Genomic DNA, 17,844 nt, shown 5'->3' on the forward strand with positions numbered 1-17,844 from the left:
AGCGACCAATAAGCAACACGCGCGAGACGCAGAGCCAATGAGCGCTCCGGGGGCGGGGCGGACCCTGCGGCGGGCGGCTGCAAGGAGCGGTCGGTGGCGGCGGCGGCCGGTGACGGCGGCGGGCGGCGGCGGGCGGCCATGGCGAAGGCGGAGGCCGGCGGCGACGACGCCCGCTGCGTACTGCTGAGCGCCGAGCGGGCCCAGGCGCTGCTGGCCGACGTGGACACGCTGCTGTTCGACTGCGACGGCGTGCTGTGGCGCGGCGAGACAGCCGTGCCTGGCGCGCCCGAGACCCTGAGGGCGCTGCGGGCCCGCGGCAAGCGCCTGGGCTTCATCACCAACAACAGCAGCAAGACGCGCGCGGCCTACGCTGAGAAGCTGCAGCGTCTGGGCTTCGGAGGCCCTGCGGGGCCCGGCGCGGGCCTGGAGGTCTTCGGCACGGCCTACTGCACCGCGCTCTACCTGCGCCAGCGCTTGGCCGGCGCGTCGGCCCCGAAGGCCTACGTGCTGGGCAGCCCGGCCCTGGCAGCGGAGCTGGAGGCCGTGGGCGTCGCCAGCGTGGGCGTGGGGCCCGAGCCACTCCGGGGCGACAGCCCAGCCGACTGGCTAGCCGAGCCGCTGGAGGCGGACGTGGGCGCTGTGGTGGTGGGCTTCGACCCGCACTTCAGCTACATGAAGCTCACCAAGGCTGTGCGCTATCTGCAGCAGCCCGGCTGCCTGCTTGTGGGCACCAACATGGACAACCGGCTACCCCTGGAGAAAGGCCACTTCATCGCGGGTCCGTGCGCCCCGGGGCGGGAGGCCAAAGGGCGGGCTTCGGCCCCTCTCCGCCCTCTGATCCCTTGGCCCCTTCCCTCCTTCTGCCCCGCAGGTACCGGCTGTCTGGTTCGAGCGGTAGAGATGGCCGCCCAACGTCAGGCCGACATCATTGGGAAGCCCAGCCGCTTCATCTTCGACTGCGTGTCCCAGGAGTACGGCATCAACCCGGAACGCACCGTCATGGTGGGGGACCGTCTGGATACAGACATCCTCCTGGGCGTCACCTGTGGCTTGAAGACCATCCTGACCCTGACTGGAGTCTCTACACTCGAGGATGTGAAGAGTAATCAGGAAAGTGACTGCATGTCTAAGAAGAAAATGGTCCCTGACTTCTATGTTGACAGCATAGCCGACCTCTTGCCTGCTCTTCAAGGTTAAAGATTTAGTGTCTTTAATCTCCAGAATAAAAAAAGAAATTCAAAATCACTTAACCAAATCAATAGGTGGAGCTTAGGCATCCACTCATGTAGGTGACCACAGAGTGTAATTGGAGTTAAGCAAAAGTGTTTTGTTAGTTTTGTAAGTAAATGTTCTGGGGGCAATGTTGTTTACAGATGCTTATATTTTAAGATGCACTTTTAATCTTTGAGGGCATTGTGGGGATAGGCCTGGGCCTTGGATGTGTTGGCAAGGGCAGGCATAGCATCTGTCCAGGATTCAGGTAACTTCAGGCCCTGCTGATAATAATGAGGCAGGTCTAGGAGTGTGTCATGTATTTGACAGAAAATTTTATTCAGGGATTAAGCCCCCTTGAAGGGCAGAGGGGCAATGATTATTGTGACTGTTGTGAAACATTTGTACAGAACAGACCAGGCTTCTAACCCCCACCCTGCATGGTCATGCAGCAGAGGAGCAGCTGCTGTGTCCCAGCTCCTCACCTGCAAGGCGGGAATGGAGGAAGGGGCTACTCCCAAGTTGTGTCACCCTGTGTTTGAGGTGTGGGGTGTTGCCCTTACCACCCTCCACCCTCCCCTGCTTCCTTGAAAACCACTTTGATGTCACAATTGTCTGTTCCATTTCAAATGCTCAGGGCTGCGGCTCCTCATATACAGCTGCCCAGTTCTGTAAAATCAGCCCAGCTAAACCTCGGCTATATCAAGTGTGCATTTAAACCCAGGTGACTCAGACTGAGTGCATTGTCGGCTGAGGGGCCAAGTGGGCATGGATGCCTTTGCTGCAGTCTGGGCTGCTATACAGGGAGCTCAGAGCAGCATTGGTACCAAAAATAATAATTTTTTTCAACTTGTGAACAACTTTGTCAAGTGGTAAATTGAATTTTTAAATGTATAATAGCTATGCTCAGTCTCATAGAGAAAATCCCACTGAAGGCTGCATGCCCTGCAAGCAGCAGCACAGCTAAAGGCATGTGCTACTCAAGGACTGCCTGTCATCTGAGGCACCCTCTTGGTGGGGAAGGAGAGAGGTCCTTAAGAATAGGAATTTCTTTTACAAAGCATCCAGTCTTTTCCTATCCTCCTGTCTCCTGGGTTTGGGTGGGGGTTAGATATCAGTAGCCCATGAGACCACCTCTCTTGGCCCTGGACTCCCTTGTTGATGGCCAGTGGGAAGATTGGCAGAGCCCACCAGCCAGCCAGGGGTTCTTGACAGGGGCTCTGGCCTTTTCTGTCTGTTCTCTGGGTTTGCTGACCTTTAGCAGCCTGCTGAGTAGACTCAGCAGCATTTGCAGGGCAGAGCTGGGAAACTGTTCCTTTCTGCTGACTCCTGGTGCCTTGCCCTGCACCCAGTGGCTTCTCTCCCAGCCTTGTGGTCATGGTACTCCTTAATATGTTCACCAAGTTCTCAGCAATAAAGGTTATTCCATCCCTGCAGCTGCTCCTGGCCAAGGTGGTTGGGCTGGGGCCATGCCACAAGGCAACAGGAGGGCAGCCATGCCTGTAAGGTTGGTGGTGCTGACGTTTGCTCTGCAAGGTCGGCTCAAGGTGGGTCTGGATATTGAGCAGGCTGGTCAGGGCGTTGTCACCCACACCAGGAGCACGTGGCAGGTGCAGCAGCCAGCAATGCCTCCCTCTTCTGGGAGCCTGTGTGCACCCCATCTCTGGCCCCTTGCACTGTGTGAACCCAAATGCACATTAAACTCTCAAACCCATGCTGACTGGGTCTTCCTTCCTTTCACGTGTGTAGCAACACCAAGGTGGCCAGTGGCCACTATCTAGCTGCAGGTGGGGGCAGGATGGGAAGTCTGAAAGGAAAAGGCCAGTCTGGGATTCCAATTCCAGAGCCTTCCAGAGCTGGAACATTGAGCACTGCAGCTTCACCCCATTTCAGGCCTGTTAACAGAGTAGGTTCTGAGGATCAGGAAAAGCAGGGTACAAAACCAGAGCAGGATAGGGTCAAAGGGTGAAACTGGGAAAAGCACACACAACGGAGTTACCAAGCATCAGATGGCTGAAGAGAGACCAGGACTAGGGCAGTGAGCAGAACACAGAAATAAGCCACCCTGGGGCACACACCCGACCTAACCATCCTTGGCAGGTGGGAAACTCCAGGAGGCTGCCAGTTGGTGATCCAGCCTGGAACTTTCCCGTCCCAGACACGTACTCTAAAGGATGCCCAAAGCCCTGTGTGATATCGGAGGGGGGTGGGAAGTTGCTGATGGGCACCAGGAGGAGAAGGAAGCAGTGCCTTTCTGTATACTAGTGACAATGAATAGGCAACAGTCTGTATTTGTGGAACAGTTTGTATTTAATGATGGCTCCCTGGGTGCCAGGGACCATGCCCACCTCTGGGAGTCTGCAGGTAACTGGACTGGAAACAGACTCTAAGACACATCAAATCTGTTCCAACCAGACAGAATCATTTGGCTGGGCCTGGGCTGCCTGCAATGAATCAGCTGGACTAGATTCCCACTGAAGCCTGCAGACCTCATATTGTTCTGTTGGTACAAGATAGGTGTTAAGAGCCAGGCCTGATGACTGGCATCCTCAGTGGGAGAGGGGGCTGTCCTAGCTCTGACCTGGACATCAGATACTGAGCTGGGGAGGAGGCAGTTGTTTGGCTCATCAGAGTCATCCTGAGGTTTTCCGGGCCAACTCCTCCAAGGGGCTGCAAACAAACAGTGCATTGTCAGCAGGGGCTGCAGCATGGAGCAAGGAAGCAGCCACACGGAGAGCCCCAGGCCTGGGCCTGCAGAGGTGAGTACCTCTATCATTCTTGGGACAAAAACCTGGGGATGTCCAGGGTAGGGGACAGGAGTACCACCACCTACCCCACCTTATCCCCTCTTTTCCCTAAGCAAACCTGCTCCCTGGTCTCTAACTCAATAGCCTCACTGACTGCAGTATGCCCCCAGGTGAAGACCAAGCCCTGCCACTGGGGCTGGAGAGCTGCAAGCCTGCTGTTACTGCTGCTGGCACTGGCTACTGCAGGGGCTGTGGCCGGAGGGCTTCTTGGGTTTGCTCATAGCCCTTCCAAGGTGAGCCCCACCTGAGGCCCAGGGACATGGGCAGAGGGAAGGGGTCAGGGAGGTTGGTCTTCCAGTGGAGCCAGGACCCAAAGTAGGCCCTAATACTGGCCTTAGAGCAGAGTACCAGAGGGTGGAGAGGCCCATTCACATGATGTTGAAATGCTGCAGCCCAGGGATAGGGGCCTATGGGGCTGCTCAGCCTGCCCAGCTGAACTCCCACTTCCCATTCTCAGCCATTGCTGCAGATGCTCCGGCTGACCTTCCCAAGCCCCCAAGTGCCCTGGTCCAATCAAACCACCATCGTGGACGTGGCCCAGAATATGGCAACCATTATAGTGACTCCACCTCAGAGCAACCGCAGCTGGGCAGTGCTGTTCGACGGGCAGAGCGTGAGTGGGTGGGGAGGGAATCAATCCACAGGTGCTGGGGTGGCCCTGCCTCACCCACCTGCCTCCCCAGGGCTGCATCTGTTACCGCCCTGCAGAGCACCAGGCCTGCTTTCTCCGCCTGATGGAGGCCCGAGATCGGGAAACCCTGCAGCTGCTGATGAACACCTCCAGGGTGAGCAGAGCATGGTTCCACCACCAGGCCAGGGGCCAGACAAAGGGTCCTGTGTGCAGCCCAGCTGGGGCTCTGGTTTCAGGGAAACAGAAAGCTCTATCTTCCCTTAGCTGAGGCTGCTGACAAAAGTAGAAGGTGGGGCTGGCAGGTGGGTGTGGGATGTGAGTACCTGCCCAGCCAGGAGGGAAACCTCCATGCCATAGCCCACCAAAGCCTTTCTGCAGGCCCAAGGGTCCCTCAGCCAAGGTCATGACACCCACCATGCCCAGGAGCTGCTGGCAGTGCTTGGGAGCCACACTGTGGATCCTGCCCAGGTGGGGGCTTCAGTGCAGCACCTTTGTGCAAAGACCCCCATCTACTGGGCCCGTCAAGCTGAGGGTGAGTTGGGGCAAGATGTGTGGAGGGGCTGTGTGGCTCCTGCAGAACAATCTACAGAACTACATAGGAGTGCTTTGGAAATTCATGAGTCTCCCTCCCACCCAGGGCCCCAGAGGCAGCGGCTGATCTATCTCTGCATTGACATCTGCTTCCCAAGCAACATCTGTGTGTCTGTCTGCTTTTATTACCTCCCAGACTAAGCCCTCTGCCTGGCCCAGCCTGGCCACTGCCCCATGGACTACCCATGGTCCCACAGGCTAGTTAAGTTGGCTGTGTCACCAGCACCTGGAGGGCAGCTGCTGACAGGGACTAATAAACAATTCCACCTGGCCATGGTCTCTGGGTCCTTGGGCCCTGAACAGGGGCAGAAAGGAGAAGGAGAGGGAGGAGGAACATGACTTGGCAGGTGGGCACCAGCTTGGGTCCTCTCAGAAACTCTAAACCCCATAAGTCCCACATCCCGGAAGGGAGTGCAGGCTCTCCAAGCCCAGGGATGTACGTCCTGAGTCAGTGGGCAATTGGGCAGGCCTGGCAAGAGGGAGGGGTAGCCCAGTCAGTCCAGCTAGCATGGTGAGCAAAGGCTAGTCTCAGAGTTTTACTCTGACCTGAGTAGTATACAGGTCCAACAAGCTACAGCCACTGCACCAGGCAGTCCCAGCTGCCCAGTTGCTGCCTGTGATCCTGAGGGGCAAGGGCTAGCCAAGTACACTGTCATTGAACGCCAAGCAGACGACAGCTTTCTGGTGGCCACCATACTCTCTCTTAATCTCTCCAGTCTCCACACACCAGAGCCGGGCCAGGTTGTCAGAGGAAGCTGCAAGGAGGGATTAGGCAAAAGTTCAGAGCCAGGACAGCTTAAGGCAGAAGAGCAGCAGCAGCTGTCATGAGCCACTCTGGAGGCCAAAGCAGGAAGGCAAGCCTCACCTGTAACAATGTACTGAGAGTCCCCTGAGAAGGCACAGCCCCACATCCAACCTCGAGATGACTCCCCAGGATTGCTGCTCTTGATGCTGAGCTCTGTCATCAGGGAGAAGTTGGATGTCCTCCAAATCTTGCATGTCTGGTCAGCTGAGCAGGTGGCAAGGAGCCTAGGATGGGTTCAGAATATGGGGTGTCATACAATAGCCATCCCCACCTGAACCCCCTACCATGCATTAGGCCAGATCCATCATTCGCCCAGTCGCAGGCAGATCCCTTCCTGGGTTACCAGGTCCTACACGCACGTGGAATCAGGGCTGAAGCGGCACTGCAGGGCATAGCGTGTATGAGCTGGTATCTTGGTCTTGGGGATGAGCTGGGTCACTTCATCACCAATGCCCCCTGTCAGATTCCAGACGTAACAGTTTCCCTATAGGGCAAGAAGGAAGTCACTTGAAACCCTAAGTCTCAGAGAACTCTCTGAGGGCTAGACCTGAACCCAAGATCCACCAACACTAGGGATCAACATACACAAGAGTCCTGGGCCAGGGCGTGCAGGCTGGCACTTTGGGTCCTTCCTATACGAGGCCCCTGGGAAGCCTGACCTCAAACAAGGGCCATGTCCAGCCAGCCAAGTGTAGGAGGCCATGCTGGCCAAGGACTCACATACACCTTGGCTGCTGGCCAATGGAGCTATGCAGAAGGAAAGGAGAGGAAAGAACTCAGAGTGCCTCAGGCCAACGCTGTGAGAAGGGAGGACTGGGGCATGGACAAGTGAGGCATTGGAATCTAAGTGAAGTGAAGGGAGAAAAATGTAATTGGAGAGCAAGAACTGAACCTCAGCATTCCACTGGCTTTGGGCAGGAGTAGGGGCTTCTTGGGATCTAGCTGAGGGAGATGGATCAGGGGACCAAGGGAAGTCAGAGAAGAGGAAGGGAAGCCACAGGGAAGCTAACAGCATTAGGATACTCAGGCCAGGAGGTCACAGGGAGAAAAGAAGAAAATGGTCAGCCTTGAGAGATTCTAGAGACTGAGGAACCTGGCCTGAGAGGGCTACGGCAGGCAATAAGGGGGACATTAAAAATGGTAACCAAGTTCATGGCTTTGGGGGATGGATGGGTGTTAGAAACTGGGGAAGGGGCCTAAGGAACACCAGGGAATGAATCCATCTGCAGGGAATAGGTGGCTGGGTGCTGAGCTGCCCCTACCTCTGCATTCCCCTCCAGGACTCACAGTGCTATTGACTGCTGCCATGTAGCTAGCATCAGGGTCAATGTGGGCAGATGTGATGGAGACCTCAGGTTCAGGGATCAGCTGCTCATTGTGATCTGTTTTCAGATCCCAGATGTGGATAGCACCGCTCTGGTCACCCACGATGAGCTCTGCCTGGGGGTGCAGGGGAGGTGAGGTGTGGCAGGACCATTACTGTGCCCAGTCCCATGAGTAATCACCCCTTACCTGGTTGGGGTGCAGGCACACACAGTTAATGGGTGCATTCACCTGGAAGATCCGCTGACACTGCAGGTTCCGAGACCTGTGGGGATGAGGTTACACACTGTCTCTGGTGGATGCTGTTAGTACCCCACCAGATGCCCTCTCTTGTCACCCTGCTGATGGGAGCTACCTTATAGGGAACACTTGTGAGGTTCGGTCCTTCACTCCAGCCAGTAGCCTGACACCAGTGACTGATAAGGGGAATGAAAGCCTGTCCCCTTGCCTCAAGGCAGAGGTAGTTCTTGGATGCAATTCCCTTCAACCTGCTTTTCTCCTTCCCTCCATAAATCACCCACACAAACCCCCCTGGATTAGCCTCTTCTTGGAGAGAATCTACCCAAAGATGGTCCCTTGGCCTGCCCCCCTACCCTTGGATAGTGGGCCCCTCCTGCCCAACACCAGACACCTGAGATCCCAGATTCGAGCTGTGCAGTCCTCCCCGCCTGTGTACATCCAGCGGCCGTCCTCATGAAAGCCCACAGATGCTATGTTCTTATTTACTCCGTCATAGCTGATGATGGGATTGGGGTTATTGGAGTTGAGATCATACATGCGGATGTGCTGGTAACCTAGGGACACAGGCTGAACTGAAGAACGGTTATGCCCAGGTTGACCTGCCAGAGGTCAGGGATCAGAGGTCAAGAGTCACAGTTACCTGCAGCAGCAATCATGCTGCGATCTGGGGTGATCTCCAATGCATTCACCTGCTGTGTGTGTTAAGGAGGATGATGGGAAGGGAACCCTGAGACTAGGGGTCCTCCAAGGCCTCCACCACCTAGCTTGGGCTGCTGCCTACTTCCCACCCCAAGCCATCAACCCCACCTGGTTATAAAGCCCAGCACCATCCCGCCCAGCACCATCCCGCCCACCACCCAGGTGGAGGATACGGAGTCCTGGTGCTGCACAGTGCGAGTGCAGATTCCACTGTGGGCCTGCCAGAACCGCACAGTGTGGTCATAGCCCGCGGTAGCCAAAATGACCGGGTCACTGCCCACTGTGCCTGGGGATGTGTTCATGGTGCAGCTGCTAGGAAGAATATAGCCTGTACAGGGCCGAAGAGCTGATGGGCAAGGAGCAAAGTTCAGAGCATCTGGAGGGGAGAAAAATAGTATTTAAAGGATGCCCTCTGCGTCCACACGGAGCTCAGAGATATGTATTAATCTGACTTTAAAAACCGGGAAACTGGCTCATACAGGTTCTGGGACGCGCACAGCAGGCGAGAGACCATTGGGGACGCCGAGCAGTCTGCGGTCGGCAGGGGGCAGTCACGCGGGGCACCTCTGCCGCAGGGGCGGGCCGCGCACGCGCAGGCGGCGGGAGTCTGAGAAACCAGAGCGCTACGGCTGCGCATGCGTAGCTGGCCGATGGCAGACCTGATGGGAGGGGGCGTTGGCCGTCTGGACCCTCGAGATCCCCTAGACTCCGCCGACTGTCTTGCCTTCCTTCTGCTGGCCAGCTTCCCCCGACCGCGCCCTCCTAGCCACCCATAAGCCGATTCCCGGCCCTCGTCCCATGGCCTCCGTACCTTACACGCACTCCGCATTCTACCGTAGTCCAGGACGGTGAGGGGAGCAGGAGCAAGTCGATAGAGGCCGGGGAGGAGCGTAGAGATATCGATGAATCTTCAGGGCGAGACCATGGGCTCGGTAGGGGGAGAGGACGAGACCAAAGTACTGGGGCGGGGACTCCAAGAAAACCTAGGGGCGGAGCAGATGCTAGTTGTGGCTCAGACCTCAGGCTCACTCGGCACCCAGCCCCCCTGGCGCGGCTGCCCATTTTCAGGCTTGGGCCCCAGGCAGTGTCGCGCCATCCCCTTGTCCCCCCCACCCACCCACCCACTGCTCTACCATGCCAGGCTGGGATTGCCAGGCAAATTACAGAACTTGAATTTTAGACAAGCAACAAATAACTTTTTATTGTAAATATATCCCAAACACTGAGTGGGGATACAGTTATACCAAAAACTTACTTGCTTATACAAACTCAAATGTGACTGGTTATTCTGTAGTTTAATTTGCTAGATCTGGCAGCCCTAGTACAGGATCTTTCAAACCTATCCAGCCCCATTCTGAGTCTTGGTGCACCTAGCTCAGCCCAGGGATCCCTTTACAATTGTAGACCCTCATACTTGCTTTTCCATTCCAGCCTTCTGAACCCAAGCACGTGGCCTCAGCCCTTGAAACAGGCTCCCTAGGGTTTCTTACCACCACACTTGTGGACTTGGCTGCAACCCCCTTTTCCTGTGCCCACAGAGCAGGTAGATCTGGCCTCTTGACTGATACCAAGTCCCTGACACATCCACCCAGACTCTGGGTCCCAGGAACCCTCCTTTCTAATAGCATGCCCACCTCTACTTTCTAGCCTCTAGTCTTTTAAGAAACCCCACATACTCTCCTTATATTTGCTATTCTCCCCTTCAAAGAACTGTCCTCGGGGCTGGGGATGTGGCTCAAGCGGTAGCGCGCTCGCCTGGCATGCGTGCGGCCCGGGTTCGATCCTCAGCACCACATACCAACAAAGATGTTGTGTCCGCCGAAAACTAAAAAAAAAAATAAATATTAAAATTTAAAAAAAAAAAAAAAAGAAAAAAAGAACTGTCCTCACCTCTTGCTAGCTCCACTTCCCTGCCCCCGCTCATTCCCCAACTTTACCTCCAGCTCGCCAATGAAAATTCTTCAAGGTCAGCAGCCATTACACTTTGCCAAGTCCAATGGATACTTTTTCTCCCACTTTCTGACACATCTGTATAGTGGTTGACAGCATCGCCTGAAAATCTTCCATTTCCTTGCTTAGTGTCCTGGCACCAGATCTTTCTCTGCCTTCCTGCAGAGACTAATACCCTCCAGAAATCTCTCTGCAACACAAAATTTCTGGGGGCTCACAGCCACCAGCTCCATGGCTTCCAATGCCATCCTTTCTTTGGGGGTCTTTCCATCCTGTCTCCAGTCCTAGCAGCTTCTGGAGCCTCAGCCCTTGAAACACATTAAGCTCTGTTAAACGTGGCCCCTTGCCAGGTGCAGTTGCACACATACAATCCCAGTGACTCAGGAAGCTGAGGCAGAGAGATTGCAAATTCAAGGCCAGCCTGGGCAGCCCTGACTCAAAATAAGAAAGGCTGGAGATGTGGCTCAGTGGCAAAAGTGCCCCTGGGTTCAATCCCCAGTACCAATGAGTAAATAAAAAAAACACAGCTCCTCATAAGCCACATAGAGGACATCACCTTCCATGGCCAAGGCAATTCCTTGCTGTCTGCCCTTCCATGAACAGTGCCCACTTGTGTTACAGCTGGGTGCGATCTGGACACATCACCCTCCCTCTCTTCCCTTCAACCACTGTTGTTTTTTTTGTTTTGTTTTTCCCCCAGTATAGGAGATTGAACCCAGGGCCTTGTTAAAGCTAACCAAGTTCTCTACTACTGAGTGACTTCCCAGCCCTTTGTTTTATTTTGAGACAGGGTCTCACTAAGTGACCCAGGCTGGCCTTGAACTTGCAGTCTTCCTGCCTCAGCCTCACAAGTAGCTGGGATTACAGGCATGTGCCACCATGCCCCATTCAGCTCCTGGTTTCACCTCCTACTGATCTCTGTCCTCTTCTGATGCTCTGCTTTGCCCCCACGCCCCTGCATAACAGCTTCCTCAGTTCACACACCCACATTTTAAAAAATTATTTTAGTTGTAGATAGACACAATATTTATTTTATTTGCTTATTTTCATATGGTGCTGAGGATCTAACCCAATGCCTCACATGTGCTAGGCAAGAGATCTACTACTGAGCTATACCATCAGCCCCTACTTTTTTTTTTTTTTTTGTACCAGGGATTAAACCAAGAGATACTTAGCACTAAGCCACATCCCCAGCCTTTTTCATTTTTTTTATTTTGAGACATGGTCTTGCTAAGTTGCTTAGGGCATCACTAAGTTGCTGAGGCTGGCTTTGAACTTACAGGTATGGGCCACAGCCACAGTGCCCAGCCATTCAACCACTCTGCATTGTAGAGTGATCTTTTACAAAGCAGTCTGGCCTTACCACCCCACAGAGCTTTCAGGGGTCCCTGGTACCCTGCAGGCTCTTGGACCTGGCTCCTGCCTACCCTGTGGCTTCCTGGTCTCTCCTCCCAATAGGTCACAAAACAACAGGCTCTCACTTTCATCCTGTGCCCGCACCTAGGATGTTCTTCCCTCTAAACCTTTACCCGCCAATTCTTCAGCTTTGGCACCTTTACCTGTACTTTGAGGGTTTGTTGTATGCGGGACTTTGTGCTGGGTATTTCTGTATTAATTGGTGTGAAATTCACATAGCAAAAATTAATCATTTCAGCTGGGCGCAATGGACCCGCCTGTAAGCCCAGCGACTTGGGAGGCTGAGATAGGAGGATCACGAGTTCAAAGCCAGCCTCAGCAAAAGCGAGGTGCTAAGCAACTCAGTGAGACCCTGTCTCTCAATAAAATAGAAAATAGGGCTGAGTGACCCTGAGTTCAATCCCTGTACCAAAAAAGAAATTAACCATTTAAAGTGAACAATTCAGGGGCTGGGTTTGTGGCTCAGTGGTAGAGCACTTGCCTCAAGTATGAGGCACTGGGTTTGATTCTCAGCACCACGTATTAATAAATGAATAATCAACAACCATCAACACCCATCAACAACCAAAGAAATATTTAAAAATAAATAAATAAATATAGTAAACAGTTTAGTCAGGCACAGTGACGCGTGCCTGCCATCCTAGCTACTCAGAAGGCTGAGGCTGGAGGAGTTTGAGACCAGCCTGGGCAGCAGAGCAAGACTCAGGGGCTGGGGCTGGGGCTGGGGCTGAGCAGCCCAGCCCCAGCATGTGTGAGGCAATGGATTCAATTCTCAGCACCATATATAAATATATAAAATAAAAGTCTATCAATAACTAAAAATATATTCTTTTTTAAGAGAGAGAGAGAGAATTTTAATATTTATTTTTTAGTTATCGGCGGACACAACATCTTTGTTTGTATGTGGTGCTGAGGATCGAACCCGGGCCGCATGCATGCCAGGCGAGCGCGCTACCGCTTGAGCCACATCCCCAGCCCCCTAAAAAAAAATTCTTAAAAAAAAAGCGGAAAGGGCTGGTGATGTGGCTCAAGCGGTCGCGCGCTCGCCTGGCATGCGTGCGGCCCGGGTTCGATCCTCAGCACCACATACCAACAAAGATGTTGTGTCCGCCGAGAACTAAAAAATAAATATTAAAAAAAAAAAAATTCTCTCTCTCTCTTTCTCTCTCCTCTCTCACTCTCTCTTTAAAAAAAAAAAAAAAAAAAAAAAGCGGAGAGAAGGGCTGAGGTTGGAGTTCAGCTCACCTAACCCGGGCTCAGCTCTGGGTTCGATCCTCAGCACCACATAAAAATAAATAAATAAAATAAAGGTATTTTGTCCAACTACAACTAAAAAAAAAAAAGAATTTTTTAAAAATGGAGAGAGCAGGGTTGGGGCTGTGGCTCAACAGTAGAGAGCTCGTCTAGCACGTTCGAGGCCCTGGGTTTGATCCTCAGCACCACATAAAAATAAAATAAAGATATTGTGTCAACTACAACTAAAAAATATTAAAAAAAAAAACGGAGCGAGCAAGGCACAGTGGCATATGCCTGTAATCCCAGTGGCTCAGGAGACTGAAACAGGAGGATTGTGAGTTCAAAGCCAGCCTCAGCAACAGTGAGGTGCTAAGCAACTCAGTGAGACCCTGTCTCTATGTAAAATACAAAATAGGGCTGGGGATGTGGCTCAGTGGCCGAGTGCCCCTGAGTTCAATCCCTGGTACCCCTCCCCAAAAATCTGAGAGGGTGTCAGAGTTATAAATAAATAAATAAATAAATAAAGGAAGACTATTCAGTGATTTAGTCCGCTAACAACATTGTGCCACTACTCCCATCATCCCCAAAGGAGAACCACACCTACCAAGCACCCCAAACCCAGCCCCTGGCAATCCTAATCCACTTTCTTTCTCTCTGAATTTGTCTATTCTACACATTTCACATCAATGGAATCATGCAACTGTGGCCTTTCACAGCTGGTTTCTCTCACTCAGCATGGTTTTCAAGGTTCATTCATGTTGTATATTAGGGCTTCATTCCTTTCTGTGGCTGAATAATATTCCATTGTGTGGATGGGCCACATTTTATTTATGTGGACATGTGGGATATTTCCAAGAGTATCATTGCTGGGTCATATGTTGACTCTATATTCAACTTTTTGAAGAACCACCAAAACTGTGATGAGTCTTTTATTTTTTTCCTTTGCGGTGTGTGTGTGTGTGTGTGTGCGTGCATGTGCACGCACACACATGTGTATGGTGCTGGGGATGGAATGTGGGGTGCTCTACCACAGAGCTACATCCTCACCCCTTTTCAATTTTTATTTTGAGATTGACTTGTTAAATTGCTGAGGCTGGCCTTGAACTTGCAATCCTCCTGCTTTAGACTCCTGAGTTGCTGAGATTACAGGAGTGGGTCACCTTACCAGCTCATGAAAAGTCTTTTAAAAGCACTAAGTATCAGGTCCTCATAATGACTCTCCAGAGGAGGATGCACTCCCATTTGGAGAAAGAGAACTGGGAGTCAGAGATATAGAATTGCAGTTGAAAGCATATAGCTAGAACATGGTGGAGCCCAAGTTTCATCCAGATCCTGGCCAAAGCCCATCCTGTCCAACCCAACTCTCCCCTGGTCAGGGAGATTGCTCCCCAGGCAGCCCTTCCACCTCATATGTCCTGCTCATCTTCCTCTTGAAGGAGAAATGACCTTCCCAGAGGCAGCTTCAGAGCAGGCTTGGGGGCAACATTGGGGAATAGCCACAATGGAGCCTAAGAGCAGAAGGAAGAAGTGGGCTGAGGGAAAGTGTGGCCAGATGTATGTGGGTCCCCTTGACCCCAGACCCTGAGCTGTTGCCTTTTCTGTGGGACTCAGGGTGCAGCAGGGGGCTGAGGGCAAGGAAGGCTACAGGTGCCCTAACCCAGGAGTAGCTGACAGGGCCCCTAACCTGTCTGAGCAGCCCCAGCATCTCTGCTGGGCAGGAGTGGGGCCAGGGCACGTGGTCATTGAGCTTCTTGGGGTGTCAGGTACTAGCACAGCACTTTGCAGAGGTGGCATCCACACAAATGACAGGAACTGAGCAGCTAGCACATGCTGCATGCTTCCTGCAGCCCATGGGAAGGCATATTTGCCATCCTCCTTTTACACAATAAGCCAGGCAATAAGACTTTGGGTGGCAGGAAGGGCACCAGGGAAAAACCTGAGCAGGTACACAGCCAGGGGCACCGGCAGGAGCTATGAGCTGCTCTGTGGCATCCATGCATCCAGGAAGGAGGCCAGCTTCGGCTACAGTGAAGCTGTCGCCAGCTCTCCCCTAGACTGAGCTTCAGCAGTTTTGCTGGCTCAGCGGCCCCTCCTCCCAGGATCCTCCTCAGAGGCCTGACTTCCTGGAGGACTGCCTGAGTCCCACGCCTCTGCATCCTTGTCCCCACCAGAGTGGCTGCCCGCCCTGCTTTCCTCATCCTTAGGCTTGGGGGACCCCAGGCAGGTGCATATCTCTGTTCCCATGTGGACCTTCCCATCAACCTGGGCTGCAGGCAGAACTGCTGCCCCATTTTACAGAGGAAGCAGCTGAGGAACTGTCCAAGGTCACTGGCTAGCAGTGTCTGACCTGGGGCTTCTGGACCCTTTCTGGGCTCTGCCTCACCTAGTAGGGGAAGGCTCTGGCTCTCCTCCTGCTACATGTCACCCTGTAGGGTTAGGAATCTGTGGGTCCTTGAGCAGTAGCCCACCTGGAACCCAGGTACCCCTTCTAGACCACACAAGAACGTACCATATACTTGGGGCTCTGGAATTCCCTGACCCAAAGGCCTCAAGCCCACTCCCAGAATCTGTACAGCCCTCTTCCTCAGTCTGTCCTCCTGAAGGTGGGCCACATAACAGGGTGCTCAGGAATGCCTGTTTGTGGAGTGTGGGTGGCACTGGAGCTGGGTAGAGACAGGAGTGGGCTGCAAGCAGGGACCAGTTCATGACCCAGAAGGAATCCAAGAATTCTGAATTCAAATTTAGATGAAGGTATATTTGTCAAGGTAGGAGAACAGAATATATTTTATTTAACATGTTTCTAGTGTGAGTTAAAATATTTAAATATTCCGATATTCTGTGAGTGGGCCTGTGTTTGTTTTTGCCCCAGGCTCTGCAAATGTCAGGTCTACAGGTTTACCTTAACAAGCCCAAAACACAACAGTAAAAGTAATTATGATAGCTGTCTTCTAATCTGTATGTTATACTTTTTTTTTTGGTAGTGCTTTCTATATGCTAGGCACTGAACATACAAAGATGAATCACTTACAGTTGTTCCCCATGTGGCCAGGAAGGGATGCTTAAGAACTTCACACGGAGCACATCAACCGTTTGCTGAGCACTTACTGAGTTATGTGTGAACAGCTGTGTGGATAGCATCACAGTTAATCCTGAAGTAACCTAGAGAGCAAATAAGAGACTCAGAAAGACAACATGACCAGCTCAGGATCACAGAGGTAGTAAGAGGAAGAACTAGGACACATCCAGGAACCAATATGGGTTTGAAGCCCAGACTCAGGACCTTAAGGCTCTGGGACCTCAGATGGGGCACATAGCTTCTGTGAACCTCAGTTTCTTCATCTGTAATATGGGGGATAATAAATCTAATCCCATCTATAAAGTGACCAGCAAAGCACCTGACCTGGCAGGTACCAAGGAATTGGTCATTATCAAAGGTGGCAGGCAGGAAGAAAGGCCTTTGCAATTAGAGGCCCCTATGGGAGCCCCCCATGCCAGACACAGGCCTGCTCGTTAAGCCTCATGGGAGACCTCGTAAGGGAATGACATGATTATGGGTTTCCCTGGGCCTGAAACTTCTCTTTCCCCACCCTCAGGCCACCCTCTTTTTTTTTTTTAATCTTATTTTTTTTTGGTGAAGTTCTTTTTTTTTTTTGTCTTTTTTGGAACTGGGGGTCGAACCCAGGGCTTTTCGAATGCAAGGCAGACACTTTGCCACTGAGCTTCATCCCAGCCCTCAGGCCACCCTCTTGGCCCTGTCAACTGGTCCAGGACCACAGGGAGTCAGGCATCAGGCCATATTTCATATGTGCAACTGGCGCCAAATTCTCCCAACAGCCTGGTTTGGGGTGCTGATCTACCCCTCTCTGAGTCAGGACCCAGACCCCATCTGGCCTGTGTCTACAATGCTGCAGGCATGTCAAGGAGAAGGCCTGACCCAGGGCTGGGCTGGCCTTCTGGCAGGAGGTGAGAAGGGTGAGACCTTTGGAGGTGGAGATTCCAGCACCTGTCAGACGCAACTGTCCTGCCTGGGGCTGTCCTGCTGCAGCTGCAGAGAAAGCAGGCTGGGGCCAGGGCTCTTTTTGGTGCTGGGCAGGGCTGTGACCCCAGCGGTGCTGGGGATGGGCGAGTCGGGCTCCTTTCGCTGTCCTAAGGGGACGGCTGTCCCTGGCATTGTTTGTGGAGAGGAGCCAGAGGCTGCTGGGGAAGAAGGTGTAGTTGGGGGGAGGGGATGAGGGTTCCCTGACACCGAATTCATTATTGGGAGATTCCTCTTCACAATCCCTCGACACCTCCCACGGGAACCGCGGGCCAGAGACGTCTGACAGCCTCTGGCGGGCCGGCTCCGGTGCCACGGGTGCCCGGGTCCCCGCCCGCTCACTGCCTCCGAGTCCCTCCCCCTTGGGTCCTGCAGCCTCTGGAAGCCTCTCCCAGGCTCAGCCTCGCGCCGCCGTCGCGTCGGGGCTCCACGGCCCACCCCCGGCGCTGCCCACCCCAGCCCCTGACGGTCGTCCCCGGACCCCGCCGTCCGCAGAAGGACCGACCCGCGGTCCCGCACGTGGGGAGGGGGCGTCTGGGGGAAGGGCCCGGTGCGGGGGCGGAGCCACGGAGCCGAGCGCGCGGCCGGCGCTGGCTGACGGAGGTCAGCGGCCGCAGAAGCGGACCCAGGCGTCCGGGAGGCGGCGCAGGTGCCGCGCCCCCGCCCCGCGTCCGCGCCCGCCGCCGGCCGCCGCCCCCGGGCCGCCCCCCGCCCGTGACGCGCTGCCCGCCCCTGGGCGCCCGAGCCCGAGCCCGAGCCCGAGCCCGGGAGGGCGCAGGGCGGCGGGCGGCGCAGGCGGCGCGGCGCGGAGACGATGCGGTCGCAGCCGCGGGGCCGCCGCCGCCTCTGAGCCGCCGAGCGCACGGAGCGCGCTGCGTCTCTGCGGCCCGGCCGCGCC

At 54.0% G+C, this 17,844-nt stretch overlaps 3 protein-coding genes across 6 annotated transcripts; 2 read left to right on the forward strand and 1 right to left on the reverse strand.

Annotated features, from left to right (window-relative positions):
* The first annotated feature begins 106 nt into the window (after nt 1-106).
* Pgp (phosphoglycolate phosphatase) lies at nt 107-2,926 on the forward strand. The gene is made up of 2 exons (XM_026385669.2): nt 107-778; nt 872-2,926. The coding sequence occupies exons 1-2, from the start codon at nt 139-141 to the stop codon at nt 1,195-1,197; spliced, it is 966 nt and encodes a 321-aa protein (XP_026241454.1). The 5' UTR covers nt 107-138; the 3' UTR covers nt 1,198-2,926.
* A 562-nt stretch (nt 2,927-3,488) lies between these two features.
* Mlst8 (MTOR associated protein MLST8) lies at nt 3,489-9,181 on the reverse strand. Of its 4 annotated transcripts, none has more exons than XM_026385666.2 (9): nt 9,120-9,181; nt 8,482-8,684; nt 8,250-8,298; nt 8,001-8,163; nt 7,559-7,634; nt 7,334-7,486; nt 6,406-6,530; nt 6,107-6,270; nt 3,489-3,882 (listed from the first exon to the last, which is right to left on the reverse strand). In XM_026385666.2, exons 2-9 carry the CDS (start codon nt 8,608-8,610, stop codon nt 3,599-3,601), a joined length of 1,143 nt encoding a protein of 380 aa, XP_026241451.1. In that variant the 5' UTR covers nt 8,611-8,684; nt 9,120-9,181; the 3' UTR covers nt 3,489-3,598. The 4 variants fall into 4 exon arrangements, with proteins under 4 accessions (XP_026241451.1, XP_026241450.1, XP_026241453.1 ...); XM_026385665.2 differs by having other exon boundaries at nt 3,490-3,882; nt 8,250-8,301; XM_026385668.2 differs by lacking the exon at nt 3,489-3,882 and adding an exon at nt 5,405-5,996.
* Bricd5 (BRICHOS domain containing 5) lies at nt 3,866-5,395 on the forward strand. Its single transcript, XM_026385670.2, has 5 exons — nt 3,866-3,971; nt 4,130-4,252; nt 4,477-4,632; nt 4,703-4,804; nt 5,029-5,395. Exons 1-5 carry the CDS (start codon nt 3,921-3,923, stop codon nt 5,380-5,382), a joined length of 786 nt encoding a protein of 261 aa, XP_026241455.2. The 5' UTR covers nt 3,866-3,920; the 3' UTR covers nt 5,383-5,395.
* Nucleotides 9,182-17,844: the final 8,663 nt, after the last annotated feature.

Source organism: Urocitellus parryii, chromosome 9 (assembly GCF_045843805.1).
Source record: "Urocitellus parryii isolate mUroPar1 chromosome 9, mUroPar1.hap1, whole genome shotgun sequence".
NCBI classification, from domain to species: Eukaryota; Metazoa; Chordata; class Mammalia; order Rodentia; family Sciuridae; genus Urocitellus; species Urocitellus parryii.